The 16730-nt window shown below is 37.8% G+C and overlaps 2 protein-coding genes across 3 annotated transcripts; both read right to left on the bottom strand.

The window, feature by feature from the left end:
• Positions 1 to 6193: 6193 nt before the first annotated feature.
• LOC121996592 (reticulon-like protein B6) lies at positions 6194 to 8134 on the bottom strand. Its single transcript, XM_042550604.1, has 5 exons — positions 7714 to 8134; positions 7065 to 7245; positions 6844 to 6976; positions 6707 to 6776; positions 6194 to 6634 (listed from the first exon to the last, which is right to left on the bottom strand). Exons 1-5 carry the CDS (start codon positions 7892 to 7894, stop codon positions 6465 to 6467), a joined length of 735 nt encoding a protein of 244 aa, XP_042406538.1. The 5' UTR covers positions 7895 to 8134; the 3' UTR covers positions 6194 to 6464.
• A 155-nt stretch (positions 8135 to 8289) lies between these two features.
• On the bottom strand, positions 8290 to 14794 carry LOC121996591. Of its 2 annotated transcripts, XR_006116122.1 has the most exons (10): positions 14261 to 14794; positions 13923 to 14017; positions 13742 to 13821; positions 12870 to 12911; positions 12672 to 12799; positions 11528 to 11708; positions 11256 to 11434; positions 9150 to 9407; positions 8725 to 9066; positions 8390 to 8622 (listed from the first exon to the last, which is right to left on the bottom strand). XR_006116122.1 is itself a non-coding variant. In XM_042550603.1 (9 exons), the coding sequence occupies exons 1-9, from the start codon at positions 14686 to 14688 to the stop codon at positions 8826 to 8828; spliced, it is 1632 nt and encodes a 543-aa protein (XP_042406537.1). In that variant the 5' UTR covers positions 14689 to 14794; the 3' UTR covers positions 8290 to 8825. The 2 variants fall into 2 exon arrangements, 1 of the variants encoding a protein (XP_042406537.1); XM_042550603.1 differs by having other exon boundaries at positions 8290 to 9066.
• Positions 14795 to 16730: the final 1936 nt, after the last annotated feature.

Raw genomic sequence — 16730 nt, 5'->3', positions numbered from 1 at the left:
CATCAGTACTATTTTTCAAGTTAAACTTGAACCTTGTTTAACTAATCCTAATTACCCTGTCGGGTAGGTTGGTTAGAGTTATCCTACCGGGTAGGTTAGTTTTGGAGGTGCCAGCTATTCTGGAGCCTCCCCTGAATTAATGACCATTAATTTAATTTTTAGTTTTCAGTTTATGTCTATTTCTTTTATAATTATATTTTACTTGGTGAAAATTTTGTTGAGTTCTAATATGTTTAGATTTTAAATTTTTTGGTTTGGGTTTGTGCTCTGGTTTTTGATTTGGTTTGAGACTTTACGTAATATATGTTATCTTTAGGAATATAATATTGGTTAGGTCCTATTTGCATGGTTAAATACACTTTCGGAACCCAGGCTTTATTTGTTGGTTTGTATTGGGTTATTAATGATTTAAAAGTTTTATTTGAGTTCGATTTATATCCGAGTCCGGTTTTATTATAACATGCTTTTTGATTATTTAGAATTAAGTCTAAATTCTTTGATCTGGTAGTAAATTTTTCTAACATATTTTTTAAATTATTAATTTATAATTTTAATGATGAATTTTCCTCCTCAAGTGTTAGATCTTGAGTTGGTTTATTATTTACAACTTATTCCTTGAGGATTTGACTTTCCTCGAGGAGCAATTTGTTTTCTTTTTCTGATTTAACTAATTTATTATTTAAGCATGAAATAATTTTAAAAAATTTCTGGTTTAAGGTTAGGAATACCTCTTCGGAACCTTTAGAAACGAGTACGGACTCGTGGCTCGATTCGGGTTCGGACCCGTCTTCCGATTCATCTTCCGAAGAGGTGGCTCTGGTGCTTCTGATCTTCTGCTTCCGATTCTTCCGAAGAGGAGTCGTCCCACGTCGCCTTAAGGGCCTTCTTTTTGGTCGACTTATGTTTGTCGATCTTTAATCTCAGGCACTCGTTCTTGTAGTGGCCCTTCTTGTTGCATCTGAAGCATGCCACACTCCTTGATTCGGTTGGAGAATTGATCTTTTGAAGGTCCTTCTTGCTGAAGCTTCTTTTCCTCCTGGTGAACATCTTCCTTACAAGATTCACCAGGTGTTCTTCATCTTCAGAGTTCTGGTCAGAATCTTTTTCAGGTTCAGACTTGTTCTTCTTTTCTTTTGAGGGACCTGCAAGTAAGGCTACACCTTTCTTGACCCCGACGTTAGTTTGCTCATGCAGTTCTAATTCACAGAAAAGCTCATCTAGTTTTAATTTTGATAAGTTTTTAGAGATCTTGTAGGCATATACAATAGATGCCCACAAGCTGTTGCGTGGAAAAGCGTTTAAGGCATACCTTATTAAGTCCCGGTTCTCCATTTGGTGTCCTATTGCGTGGAGTCCGTTGAGAATATCTTTGACTCTTGCGTGAAGTTGGCTGGCCGTTTCTCCTTCCTGCATTTTTATGTTAAATATTCTATTTAGAAGCAAGTCTCACTTTGTTACCTTAGCGTCGCTCGTTCCTTCGTGCAGCTCGATCAGTTTGTCCCACAGCTCTTTAGCGTTCTTATGTGGTCCGACCCGGTTCAGTTCTTCTCTAGTTAATCCGCACTGTAAGGTGTTGATTGCCTTGTTCTCTGTTGATGCCTTCTTCTTTAAGTCTGTTGTCCAATCTTCTGGATCCAGTAGATTCCCGGAACTGTCTACTGGTATTTTGTAGGGGTCTTGTGATGCTCAGCCACTAGTCAAAGTCTGTCTTGAGATACACTTCCATTCGCTTCTTCCAGTACGGGAAATCATCCCCTTTGAAAAGGGGAAGTCGCACTGTGCTGAAGCCCTCGATCTGCCACATTTTTAATCTGCACACACAAAAAAATATATAGAAAGGTTCCAAGACTTGGTCTTGGATTAGTAGTGCGGGAAGTATTAAATAAAAATAACTAAATTGGTGTTGCACCAATTTAGATTTAATTACGACGGAGAGAAACTTCCAAAAGGTAATAATACCAGTTTGGATCTTTACGAACAACTGAAATTCGAAAAAAAAATTAAAAAGCAAATCACCCCCTTGTCTGATTGGTGGTTGCACCAAATCATAGCGATACCTGCTCTGATACCACTTGTTGGATCATAGACGTTCGATAAAGGGGGGAGGTAAATATCGAAAAGCGTTCGAACAGGAGTAAACGCAGCGGAAAAGTAAAACAATGCTAACACGATTCACTTTATTTGGTTCGGAGCCTGTGTCGACTCCTACTCCAAGGCCCGCGGTCATTGACCGCTTTCGGTGGGCAATCACTATCAATTCGAATATTATAGAGTTTAAGTACAAGAATTAATAGAGAAAGAAAATACCGACAACAGAATGAAAACAAAACTAGCACTAAGTCGGAAAGCTTTTCGTGGCGTCGTGAGAAAACAGAGGAGCGGATCTTGGATTCTGAGATGTTGTTGAAGCTCTACCCCTGCCCCTTCTTTTATATGAGGCTCGGGGCGCCCCGGATCCCTTTCGGGCGCCCTGGTGAGACGTGGTAGGTCCAACCAGCGAGCTCCACGTTGCGACTTCGCGATCAGGATAAAGTTGCCTCCCGGGCGCCCGGATCCCCTCCGGGCGCTCGGACCACCTTTTTCCAGGGAACACTTTTCCTGCAAAACAAGGTAGTCTAAGGTAAATAGATAATGTATATCCTGCAAAACAAAGTGTTAGAACAGTTTATAAGTTCAATATAAAAGGTATGACTTAGATTCCATCTTTCCGAGACCGGAATCTAGTCACAATCTCGACTTAGATATCCAAAATGGATCTAAGCCGGATCGACGCCTAATTTTCCCTTCCCGGGAACGCGTCCTCACAGTCACTTCCTTCCAATGACTTACCTTTACTTACCTGCCAGACGCCCGGTCATCCCTTCGACCCGTCTGGACTTCTCGCCAAGCGTTCGGTCAGCCCGTCGACCCGCTTAGACTTCTCGCCAGCTATCCAGTCAGCCCGTCGACCTAGCTGGACTTCTCGCCAAGCGTCCGGTCAGCCCGTGACCCGCTTGGACTTCGTGCCAGACATCCGGTCATCCCATCGACCTGTCTGGACTTCGTCTGCACACTCAGTCAGAGTGTTAGATCACAACAAACCTAACTTAACCTGATTTGTCATTCATCAAAACCTGAGTTAGACCGTTAGTGCTAACCGCACCAACAAAATTTACATATGTTGTAATTTTATTTTAGAAATAAAAATATATTATAAATCTGATTTTAATAAATTAAGATTTATCTAATTAAATTAAGAAACTAATTTCTAAATTTAATTAATATATCTTATTTAGAATTTTTCTACCAATCAAGAATCTTTAATTATTTTAGAAATAAAATTTTAAATTAATTTCCTAACAATTTAAAAAAGACTTTGAGTGATAATCCTAATGAGTGATCATAGGATATACGTCTCCTCGCAAGGAGCGGTGAATTCTCTGTGGACTATCCAAACACTTTCGGATACTTTGACTTATACTCAATCATCCGGGGTCCACACCTCAATAAGATGCTTACTTAAAATGTCAAAGTATAAGCCTCCATGACCAAGGTGACTTGTATACCTCAAGTCGAAGGAAACTTGCACTCGAGCTGCAGTAAAAGTTTCATTGATACATCTATATATGTAGAGAATCATATGAAGTCTTATAGCAGGTCACTCCAATAAACTAGTTGTCATAACTAACATCCACATTTAACTCTCGACATCTCAATGTCTCTAGCCTGTGAGAAAATACCTACTTGGTCGAACCAAGTAGTATAACCTGTGCTAGTTTATCAAAATCGATGATGTCCAAACTCATCAATTCATCGATTAGGGAATATTCCAATACATTCATAATTGCACATGTAGAGATACTCACAAGTTGTGATCCAATTACAAATTCTCTCATGCTATGAATTGTATCGCGGACATTTAGTACATGAATTTAAGATTCAATCATACACATAGAGAATGTGCACCCAAATAGTGAATCTATATTTATCAAATAAATAGTAAAAAATCATAAGGCGATTGCCTTAGGACATCCCTCAAAATCCAACATATGTATCATATCAGACCCAACGTTGGCCTAATATGATTCCATATCAGGCCCGAATCATATTAGGCTCAAATATCAGGCTCACGTTGGGCCTGATATGGAATCATATCAGGCCCAACGTGGAGAATTTTAGCAATTCTTCTTTATTATATTTTAACACCTTTGAGAAACCAAAATAAACAATAAATAGTATATTTAAACTTCTTGCAATTCCAGAAATCCACAGGAACTGAAATGGATGTAATCTGAGATCTCTAGGTCAATCAGTGGATTTTGATCAAAACCCACTATTAGACTTAGAGAGCTCCGATTGCATCTATTTCAGTTCCTGTAAATTTCTGGGATTGTAAGAAGATCAAATATGCTATATATTATTTATTTCGACTTCACAGAGGTGTTAAAATATAATGTAATAAGGAAGAATCGTTTGGGTATGATAACGTGGAGAATTTTGACGATTCTTTCATATTATATTTTAATACCCTCGAGAAGTCGAAATAAATAATGGATAACATATTTGAATACCTTACAATCCTAGAAATCCACAGGAACTGAAATGAGTGCAATCGGAGTTCTCTAGGTCCATTAGTAAGTTTTGATCAAAACTCACTGATAAACCTAAAGAGCTCCGATTGCACCCATTTTAATTTCTGTAGATTTATGGATTTACAAGGAGTTCAAATATGTTATCCATTGTTTATTTTGACTTCTCAAAGGTGTTAAAATGTTTCGGTAATTTACCAAAAGATGTATTTAGGTTTTTGAATTTACCAAAAATGAATGTTATTTTGTTATTTACAAAATGACACATTTTTTTATAATGCTTTTCCCATTTTACCCTCCTCACAAATTTGACTGCTTTTCTTTTTATTTTTATATCATTTATCTCTCTTTTCTTTTCTCCCATGTATGGAACATCTATTCTTTTTCCTCTCCTCTTTTTTCTTTCCTCTCTTTTGCACGTTGATTCTTCTAAAAATATTTTAACACCCTCAAGAAACTAAAATAAATAATGGATAGTATATTTAAATTCCTTTGCAACTCCATAAATCCACAAGAACTAAAATGGGTGCAATTGAAGCTCTCTAGGTCCATTAGTGGATTTTGGTCAAAATTCACTAATGGACCTAGATATCTCATATTACATCCATTTCAGTTCCTGACCAAAATCTACTAATAGATATAGAAAGCTCTGATTGCACTCATTTTAGTTCCTGTGGATTTCTGGAGTTGCAAGGAATTCAAATATTTTATCCATTGTTTATTTTGACTTCTTAGAGAAGTTAAAATATAAAAAGAAAGTCGCAAAATTCTCCACATTGGAGCTGATATTCCAACATTGGGTCTGATATGATTCCATATCAGGTCCACAGATATGATATGATGCATATCAAGTCCAACATGAAAATTTTGGATGATTCTTGCTTATTACATTTTAGCACCCCTAGAGAAGCTAAAATAAACAGTGAATAATATATTTGAACTCCTTGCAACTCCAAAAATCCATAGGAATTGAAATAACTGAAATCTACTGTTAGACTCAGAGAACTTCGATTGCATCCATTTTAATTTCTATATATTTCTGGAGTTGTAAGGAGTTCAAATATACTATTCATTATTTATTTCAACTTCGCAGAGGTAATTGTTTGCAGAGGTGTTAAAATATAATGTAATAATGAAGAATCGTTTGTGTCTGATATGGAATCATATCATACCCAAATCCATTAATAAATCTAGAGAATTCCGATTGCACTCATTTTGGATTTATAGGATTGCAAGGAGTTCAAATATATTATTCATTATTTATTTTAATTTCTCGAAGATGTGAGAAAAAAGAAGAAAAAAATGATAAAAAAATCAAATTTATCATGAAGATAGAATAAGAAAACGACTATTAAAAAAAATACGTCATTAAATACCTCATAAGTAACATACGTTTTTTTTTTTTTTTGATAAATTCAAAACTTAAATATACCTTATGATAAATTACCCAATATTTTTTCAATGCAGCACTGTAACAGTGACGATAATGATGGACGGAAAAAGTAAAATGAAAAATAAATGCGCCAATCTTAAAGTTAAATATATCCTTTGAAAATTCCGCATTCCAGTTTGATAAAATCCATAACGCATGATAAATGCCTGTCGCGTTTTATTAATCACAAATGTACCAGAAAGATCTTAAATTAATTAATAAACTTTAAATATCTTTCTTATATGCAAACAGGACGGCAGAATCCACAGACATCCTTTTCATCTCGACTCACAAACCATCCTTTTCATGTAAAAATCTATAGAGATGCAACTTACAACTAGTAGACAAACCAGACGCCATCCAATTAACAAAACGTAAACACTTTCTAGTTCCTCATTAACATGCATAAATCAACAACAGAGTAGAACACTTGAAAATTAACACAGCGTACGTACCTTGCAAGTCTAGTGCATCTTCTTCTCCTTCAATGGAAGTCTAGGGATCTTGCTCATGACCTTGGCATCGAACAAAGCATACCGCTTCTTTAGTTCAAGCATGCCTTTTTCGGCGTACGCGTCGAGCTTGTCTTCGTACTTCTCGTAGAGAACTGGCACAGTGTGGAGTGCCAAGAATACTGATTGATGTGAATTGAAGGATCAGATGTAGAGTGCTAGTAGACGAAACAGATTGAACATGGAGCACTTACGTAGGTAGAGCAGTGTCAAGAAGTTCAACGAGGTGCCAACGATCGACAGCAAGTAGAGTCCGGCGATCACCTGCAGTGAACGGTTTTTTGTTACTACAAAATGCCTTGGGAAGTTATCATCAAAGAGGAGAACTTACAATGATAAACTTCTTTAGACCCCGCCCAAGCGCAATCTCCCTGAGAACAGCGAAAGCTCTGTTGATCTCGTTCCTCACGGCGAGCGCGACTCTCACAGTTTGGTCCTCAGGTATCCTCGCCTCTGGAATGTGTCTGAAAATAAAAAGGGAAATAAGCAAACAGTTCGCTGGTGAACTGAGACCAGAGGAGAGCTCCAAGTGCAGCAAAAGAGTTCTTCTACTTGTTAATAAACGGCAAGGCCTTCGACCACAAGAAGAGCATGAGCAAAAAGATGACGAGGCCATGGGAAATTAAAGGAAGTAGATGGTAGCCGACGAACTCGAACAGATCCCAAATAGCAGTGGCACCAACGAGTATTCCAGCTGAGATCTTCTTGTCCCTCCATAGAATCAAATTAGCAGCTAAAATGGAACGCTATAAATCAAGTTGATGAAGCAAAGAAACAATTGTTTACTTAGGACAATGAAATGACCTAATGTTTACACTATCGATGAAAATTTTAAACTGTTTTGCCTTGAACGATGCAAAATACGATTGAGAATTCACGGTCGAAGTAGAAAAGTACACAAGTCCTCGAATTGGCATGGCGTCGTTCTCTGATGCGCTCCCCACATATCATATAAACCCTACAAACTTTCCGCAACTGGAAACCCAGCCATTATTATACTAGCAACGAGCATAGCGCTGCCCCTCGGAGCAAATAAACAATTACGAATCAAGTGCAGATCCGATCTACACGATTTCAAACAAAATTTCTGCCAAAAAAATCCAAACATCGACGAATTCTCGCCCAAAAGAAGACAAAGAAACTAGATTTTCGAAGGAAAAAGTACGATGAGGATACCAAAATGAGTTGGATCGAAAGGTACCTTGAACGTGGTGAACGGGCTTCTCCCTGCCGAAGAGGCGGAAGACCTTGGCTTTCTCAGCGGACGGCGACGGCTCTGGCCTCTCCTCCTCCGTCCCCGAATCGATCTCTAAGGAGGAAGGCGAATCTCGCGGCTTCACCTCGATTTGCTCCGCCTCACTCGGCTCCTCGTGCTCCGCCATGAACGATGAGTTCCTCTCTCTCACAACTCGATCTCTTTGTCCTTCTTCGCCGAGTGATAAGAAGAGTCCGCGGGTTTAGTTTTGTAATAGTTCATTCAAATGCCAGATGGAGCGGGAGAAGGAACCAGGGCCCCCGAATGAAGACGCGTGGCGTCCGCAGGCGCACGACGTCGGCTGCGTGGAAAATCGAAACGAAAGCAGAGAAGAGAAGGTAGGTGATTTTGAACCACCCTGTCTGGTCTGCGGCCAGTTCGATTTAGCTCCGGAATTTGGTTGGACGTTAGATATGGGTCGAAACTAACTCATTAACATTGTCTTAGCTCATGTCTTGATGTCTCGCTAGAGCTCAATTCAAAGGTTAGAGAAGTTCTACGGCAAATAATAATAATAATACAATTAAAAGAATATACAAGCATACTATAAATTATAATAAAAACTTTTTATAAAAATATTCACCTGAAAGAATAAGCAAACGCAGGCATTTGAGACGCTGAATAACAAGCAAGAGCATAACCCTACTGTGAAGAATAAGTCACCTTGGAAACAAAAACATTACAACACAATTTATGGGTGTGAAGTAACAAAAAAAGATTACTTCCAAAGGCTCAGATTCTGGAAGAACGGCACTAATGGGCAAAAGTATCATAATTCTTGAGATGGGCCGCCCGGAGATCCATCGGTACAGAATACTTCGAAGTAATGTAAGTTGGTTGGTGCCAATGTGAGACCTTAAGTGACAGGTAAATATGTTATCCGGGTATCAGAGATAAATAGGACTTAAACCAAATCCATAGTTGAGAGAATGGGATAGGATCAGTTTAGAATCTTGCCTTGCGATATGGCTGTGCCATATGAAAGAATCCCGTCGATGAAATTATATACAAAGGATGAAGCATTGCGAGGATTGAAGAAGGTTGCTTTTGTTGGTGGATCAGGATGAGTTCAGCCTTGTAAGGCTAGAGTAATCACCCACATTAGCGATGAAAAGGGGGTCCATCTCCTCCACGGGTTTGGACTGATTGCTCGCTTGCTCCAGCTCATTTGTTAGGTCTTCCATAGTCTTCTTCAAGTGCGTTCTGTCCATGTGCCCTTCAGACATGGAAATGCCGACCATTGTGATCTTTGGAAGAAGGGGATTCTGTGGTGGTTTGCTCGTAGCATCCATTTCCGACCTAGGCAGAGTTGAATTCATGATCAAAGATTTGACAAAGATGGGGACCAAAAACGCAGAAAAGAAACAAGAACAATGTCTAACCTTGGATTCAAGTTCACATGCTCATCGAGATTTTTCTGTTCCTGATGTTGTCTTGTCCAGGGATTTTGAAACAATCCATGGAATGGAAATTTAAAATTACTTTGATTTGACGATTGATCATGCGTTCCTCCTTGTAGGTCATTATGTAAACCAGGATCATTATGTAAAACAGGATCTGGAGCACCAAACTGCCGGTCAGGTTGCTTCTTATCAGAACCTTCAATCCGCTTAGAGGACCTAGCAGATGAAGTGGCACTCCTGAAAATATAAACAGTCATAAAAATTAAAAATTAATATATGCTGCGGTATAGTAGCTAAGATCACCAAGAACTCTAGATGTAAATATGAGAATTACCAAGATCAGATGAATGTAACAAAGAAGAGTTCGTAGGTAGCCTAAGTTATAACTAATCAGAGTTTCAACCCAGCAATTTGTTTTCCCAAGTTAAATTAGTCCTAAAAGAAGACAATTAAAATCCACAAAAATCTCATGAATCAGCATGAGAGTTTTCAGGCGACTAAAATAATCACATTAAATTCACCATTACCTTTTGTACCGAACATTTCAACACTAGTATAGATATAAAAAAACCACATAATTAGTGTTAAAACAGGAACACGGGGCTACTTCATTTCTCTATCAACATCATCATTAAGCATACCTAAAAATTGTATTAAAAACAATTCCACATTTGGGTGCAACATAATGTATAAAAAAATTGACAGAATAATGAAAACAACTCCCACTTAGGATACCACATAATCATTTGTTAGGAAACTAAGAGCAGATCAAGAACCACTACTATCCATCTAGATGGCATAACGGTTAGCCTACGAATAATTTACATCGCCTGGCTGAATTGTCAATTAAACCACAAGCATTCCTGAACAACTTGACACACAACCAAAATCAATGCTTGATGAATAAAAGCAATCCTTGTTAGAACCAAGGTTTAAATACTCGACCTATATTGAAATTTTGGTTCTGGACCGGAATGATACAATTTCGATTTCGTATCGTGCCGATATGATTTTGATATTTTTTTAAATATAAAATATATTAATTAAGAATAAAAACTAATCTAAATATTTAAAATACAAAAATGAAATATATATAATTTTACTATTTGAACAGTTGCGCTCGCGAGACGAGTCTGCCACAGCTGCGAGGCTCGCACGATGAGTCCATCGCAGTTGCGGGGTTCAGGCGACCGCCGCGGGGCTCGGGCGACCGCCGCGGGGCTCGGGCGACCGCCGCGGGGCTCGGGCGACCGCCGCGGGGCTCGGGCGACCGCCGCGGGGCTCGGGCGACCGCCGCGGGGCTCGGGCGACCGCCGCTCGCGGCGCCACGGCTGAGGGGCTTGTGCGACAAGTCCACCGCGGCCACAAGGCTAGCGCGACAAGTCCTCTGCCACCATGGGGCTCACGCAACACCTCCGCCAGTGCGGGGCTCATGCGATGCCTCTGAGGCCAGCCGTGGGCCTCGAAACCTCTGGAGTGTCGTTGCCGATTTCGGTCTGTGGGCAGAACAGAAAGTTGTCCATTTTGCAGGGCAGGAAACAGTTTTTTAAACCATGGTTGGAACTCAAAAACTAATGCTCATCGACAATTGACTCATTAATCTTCATCCACCATCTGATGAGTTGGAAAATCTCAACCTTATGACTAAAATCAAATAATAAAAAACCAATAATATGGAAAAAGTCAACTCCAGCAAACACGGTAAGTCAGTTGGGAAATCTCAGGAAAATTGGTAGCTGTAAAATTTTACCATAAATCAGCATAAACATATTTCTTGTCCTTCAATTTAAAAATTAAATTGTCTCAAAATGTGATCCACTAGCTATCTGTACAAAAGTATAATGAATTTACTGTTTCATACACAAATGATTAAACCAATTGATGACGGAATATAGAAACAAAAACTGTAACCGAGCTACAAAACAAGGATAGGGAGATGGTCTAATGTCTGTTGTTTTCATTTAGTAAAACTTATTTTGGTAAAGGACATAAATTACCATTTCAAATGAAAATAATTGTGCCTTAAACTTTCATGGCATTGATGTCTTATATGTTGTTTAAATACTAAATACCAAATCTACAAACCTTTCTTCAAATGAGTCCACCAAGTAAGGGAACTTTGGCTGAATACCAGTGGCTTTCCTCAACCACCTGTTTCCTAAAAGCACTTTATCAACAACATCAAGAAGTTGAATCTCCGCAGCTTTTGATATGACACTTAGTGGTATTCCATATTGCCCCATTTCATCCATCATTTCTTGAACCTATAAAAGGAAAGGTACAGATTTCATATATTTGAGCATCAATTCAAGAGTTCCTTATTTAAATAAATACAAATTAATCAACAACGGAAGCACCTCTGGAGGCTCAAATAAGCTATCACTGTATTCCTCAATTGCATCTGCTGTCAAATTATCATCAACAGCATCTCGGCGTCGTTTCTTGTGGCGATTTTGGATCATAGTATGGAAGTGTTGATCAATTGAAGCTTCAAGAATATTATCTAGTAAATTTTTGTCGAAAAAATATGGGATGTACCTGGAATTATGAGCACGCAGAGTCAAATCAGATATTGAATCCATGTAGAAGAAAATGTTAACAGTAAGAAAAATATGTGGAAGTCAATAAACCTAGGTGACACCTGAAACGAATTAACATTGACACATAAGGTTCATAGATCTGTCATCAGAGTTTGTGAAGCAGTAGCACGATTATTGAACAAGTTCAAGAGTTACCTTTTATTATAGATTCCTAACCAACCATTTCTTTTTCCCTTACAAAGAAGTTTCCATGAACATATCCAGTTAAGCCAACTAGAATAAGATCAGGTGAGCTATAACCTAGTGAAGCTCCAAAAACCAAAGGATTGTTTAGTATTCCAATTATGTAATATTCTAATCCATGTCTAAGCTTATGGCTTATGGTGTAATAACAGTCAATAGAGTAAAGACACACTTATCATCTGCAGAAAGGAGAACCTCACAAATCTTAACAAGAGTAAATAATTTAAGTGCATTTAGTAAACATGAGTCATGTAAAGCTACAATTGCACGAGCTGGACTCAAAGTAGAATTACATAATACAAGAAACAACTGCCAATCTATGTTACTCGGTGTCATTATTCTCAATAAGAATGATGATTATGATTGAATACATATATTGCTTCAATAAAATAGAGAGGATATATTTGGTAACAAAATCAATTATTAACCAATAGGTATTAAAGCCCTTACTTTGTTTCCCTAATTGCCAATTATCGAGAGGATTACTGGGCCAGAATCAGATTTAAGCATACTGGAATATCTTAAACTAGAATATTAAGCAAATCTCCGTACATGCTAAAAAAATTAGGAAGCAGATTATGCTGCTGTAAGCTTATGTAGCAATTCACTAATCTAATGTAAAATTGGCTTTTAAAATGAAAGAATAGAATTAAGCTAAAACAAAAAAAATTGAAAATATGACTAATCACAATCTCAACAAGCTCTATGTGCTTCTTACCACTTTAGTCCATCATTTGTTGCTATAGCAATATTTAAATTATGGGCTGTAAAAACAGGAACGCCATCAACCTTTCTTCTGCCATGTTTTCTAGGAATTTGCTTAAGCAGCTCATTAGCTGCCTTTACCTGAGAAAAACGCAGATTGCTAACTGATTATGCATAATCTTTAAGAAAAATAAATAAATATATCTGTTACCTGTTTCTGGTTAGGAACAAACTGGAACATATGTGGTTTTTCCTGCAAATGGATGCTAAAACCTCAAATACAAATAAAAAAAAAAACAAAATAACATCTCAAATAGTAGAATAGGAAAACAAAATTAGAATATATGACAAAAGAATTGTATTCTGAAGTAGGTCAGAGTAAAGGCATGATGTGTATGCTATATACAATTAAAAATGATTTTCACATCAATGCAGCTCCAAATTTCATCAAAGAGCAGCTATTTGCAGTTAAATCTGACAGAAATACTAAACACTCAATGATTAACATAAGACTGAAGAATATATAAACAATTTAGGCCAGAGTTCTGAGGGGGATTAAATACAACCAACAACATTTTTCAGCTTATAATATAATAACTATTGCATTAAATGAGAAATAGGTAGCACCAGTTAATCCAGTTCTGAAAATGAATAGATCTGAATTCAGATTCGATACAGCTAATTCAGATTTAGTAGAATGTGCATCCTGTCTACTGTATATAAACATGGACTTAGATTCAAATGTCAGCAAGCAAGTAAGATATGCAGACAACATTTGTATCAGCAGAATTATGTAAAATGGTACATTTGAACCAATTCAGAATACAATGAAAATAACAAAAACTAATAAAGGTTTAGACTTGTGCATCACAGAGGCAAAAGTGTGAAGCTGATTTTATGAATTAATTGAAATCCTCACCTTCATAAACCAAGGTTAAACGTAGGTTTTCTGTCAATAGCACTTACAGCACAATTATTCTACTGGCTCAATGATCAGTCACGGGACAGTCTTAGCCTACTCTAGGAATGGAATCATAAAGAGAAAATTTCAGTATCTATGTATTTTGATTTAGTAGAACATACCTTGAAATGCTCATATGCTACATCAAGGCGGCAAGCACCCACCATACCAGTTGGAACATTGAGGTGTTTAACATACGAAACTAGAAAAAAGAGAGAAGTACGTCAGATGGTCCTTCAAACGGTGGAGGAGAATATCGGCATGTGCATACTTTTAGTCACTTGTTCCAGTTTCTTCCCTTACCTGCATCACCTAAATCCATGAAAAATCGGAAAACGGGACCTTTTTTATCTGAGCCAGTAATCGACTCTAGCATTTTTTTGATCCACGCAGGAGCTCTGCACAGAAAATGATAATTGACATGACGATTAAAATATACCAAATGATGACACATTTTTCCTTCATGATAGTGCGAAAAGTAGAATTATTCTTTCATGAATTAAATATATACCATTATTTTATCACCAAAAGAGTAGAATTGTTCGATGATAATTGGTAAAAATGACTTCGAGGATCAAAATTGCTTCCTGACCATAAATCCCAAAGTCGTGAAGGGATAGAGGAAAGGGAAAGTGTTTGACCTGTTTGTGAGGAAAGGGATGTCGAACCGAGTGGTGACCGCCATGAGGCCATTGCCGGAGGGATCAAGCATGCTAAAGACCTGTCCCACGAAAGCCGGCCCGCCTCCACCCTTGGAGCTCGACACCAACCCCTCAATCCTCACCCCGGAAGCAAAGCTCCTAATAGCCGAGCCCGACGGCGACGTTGTCCCCTGGTTCATGGTTCCGTGAGAAGAAGATCCGGAAGCCGGGAGGAGAAAGGGCAAGGTCATGGAGCGAGATCCGTTCGTCCGACACGAAACGGGGGCCGTCGCTGCCTTCGCTGCCGGGGTAGCGTTGAAGGGGGAGAAGGGGAGGAGGGAGAGGACGCTGGCGGCGAGGGAGTGCGCTGAGGTAAAGAAAGGAGGAGAATCTCCGCAACGTGGTCGCTCAGAAACGGATGGGGCCATCGCGGAGGCCGCGGGATCGGCGGGCACTCCGGCGATGAGTCGACGCAGTCGTTCGGCGGAGCAGGGGAAGTCACGGGCGGTGGGATTCCTCGGCTTCGCACACAGCTTTTGCTTTGGATTTTATTGGGCCACGGCCCATTTAGTGGAGACTTCAAGTCACTTCATCCAGTGGAAAATTAATTAATCAAAAAATTAAATACTCGTTTTACTTAATGTTATTGTCACAAATTTTAATATCACGTAATTATTTTTTCTAAAAAAAATATATTGAACAATTTATATTTATATATTATAATAATAATTTTAAAAGATTATAGTGATATCTCACATATCAAATAAATAAGATATATTGAATTATAATTAGCAACTAATATATTAGCTTTATATTTTAATTCTATAAGTCTTTAATAAATATATAATATAATATAAATGTTCATATATTTTTAATTAAAATTTTATTGATAATTTTGATAAATTTATTTCTTAAAGGTATATTTTAGGACACCAGACAATAAATGACAAAATATAATAGTCTTTGATCGCCTCTAAAAATGATAAAGATGACATGCTAGATATGATAGATCAATAGTTGATTTAGAGAAGATTCTTTATTCTACGGAGAGGTTCCTTTTTAATTCTGTGCATATAGAAATAAGCTAACAAAATATCAATGTCTAGAAACTAGGAAGAGTCCCTGACGAAAGCCCTCTGACGCTTAAGTTAGTATCAGTCCGGATGGGTGAATGAAGAACAGTAAGGAATATACGTTTGAGAGTAGAGTTCAGATGTTCAGAGAATGTATCCTGTCAACGAAGAAGCCCCTTTATATACCATCTCTTATAATTTTCACAATCATAAGGTGGCAAACTATGTCAGAGGTTGTTAGATAAAGGAAAATATATAATTTGGACAATATGCAATAATTGTCCGAAGTATCTTCCGTTCACCCATACATATGTCTCTTTTGTCATTTATAGCTTATGTCTTTACTGAGGTTGTTAAAATAATATGCTGTCATAAGTGGTCGGCTGATAGAAGACACAATAATCCTTGAAAAAGGTTTCAACAAAATATTCTATGATAAGTTGTTAGGATTCTCTACTCATGCATATTACTGTCTGAGTATATCCCAGCTAGCCTATAAAAGTCGTCTGTCTTTATGTCTGTCCTCACATTAAGCTGCTTAGTTATGTTCTAGGTGCTTTGGAAATTCATCTGTGTGCATGTTGGGTGTATAATAATTTGGAGGTAAAAATGTACTTGAAATTTTGGTCAAATTTGTAATGGAAACTATCTTACCTTTGTTCATATAAGGGGTGGGCATAGAACTCTATACACCCATCTGATTTTATTATCGACTGGATACGACGTATTGTCGTGCAGAAACCAATAGGGACAATTAGTAATATGCTCGATCGGGATGTATAGAGAGGTTTGTACAGAGTAAGGAGTTTGACCCTTCCCTCGCCCGGCTGTATGACTAGCCGATTATGAGATGAATCAGACATTCCGATTGATCTATCCTCAGCTATTGAATGACCATACGTATTATCTTCACTACAAGAAATTAGATACTTTGCAACAATTTTAATCGTCGCTAATAATACTTTATTGTCGCTAAAAAATATTCGAGACGATAAAATTTCGTCGCTAGAATCACCGTCATAAATCTATCTTAGCGACGAAAAATATAAAATTGTCGCTAACATCTTAGCGATGTTACAATACTCATCGCTAAAATAAATTAATTCACCGTAAAATATTTCACAACGATTTCAATAGTATCGTTGCTATAATGTTAACGATGATTTTATATTTTTCGTCGCTAACATATTCCCTTCTTTGCTATGATTTTGACGTCGCTAATTAATCGAAGTTCGTCGCACAAGTTATGATAAGTTGTGATAAGTAGACAACTTAGCGACGAATTATTTATAATTCGTCGCTAATGTTAGCGACGAATTTATCTTAATTCGTCGCTAATATCATCGGTTAGCGACGAATTAACAGTGGTTTTAAAAAAAATAGTTCGTATTCTGTAT

This window comes from Zingiber officinale, chromosome 6A (genome assembly GCF_018446385.1).
Source record: "Zingiber officinale cultivar Zhangliang chromosome 6A, Zo_v1.1, whole genome shotgun sequence".
In the NCBI taxonomy this organism is placed as follows: Eukaryota; Viridiplantae; Streptophyta; class Magnoliopsida; order Zingiberales; family Zingiberaceae; genus Zingiber; species Zingiber officinale.
This window is presented reverse-complemented; position numbering and strand designations above follow the sequence as displayed.

What these genes read in the sequence shown, in the direction of transcription:
- LOC121996592 (XM_042550604.1), bottom strand. Translation starts at nt 7,894, where the DNA reads ATGGCGGAGCACGAGGAGCCGAGTGAGGCGGAGCAAATCGAGGTGAAG. An exon ending in GTCTAAAGAAGTTTATCATT is followed by an intron (nt 6,777 to 6,843) that starts GTAAGTTCTCCT and finishes CGTTCACTGCAG; the next exon opens with GTGATCGCCGGACTCTACTT. An exon ending in CTTGACACTGCTCTACCTAC is followed by an intron (nt 6,635 to 6,706) that starts GTAAGTGCTCCA and finishes CACATCAATCAG; the next exon opens with TATTCTTGGCACTCCACACT.
- LOC121996591 (XM_042550603.1), bottom strand. Translation starts at nt 14,688, where the DNA reads ATGGCCCCATCCGTTTCTGAGCGACCACGTTGCGGAGATTCTCCTCCT. An exon ending in GTGGACTCATTTGAAGAAAG is followed by an intron (nt 9,408 to 11,255) that starts GTTTGTAGATTT and finishes TTATATTTTCAG; the next exon opens with GAGTGCCACTTCATCTGCTA. An exon ending in CATGTGAACTTGAATCCAAG is followed by an intron (nt 9,067 to 9,149) that starts GTTAGACATTGT and finishes AACTCTGCCTAG; the next exon opens with GTCGGAAATGGATGCTACGA.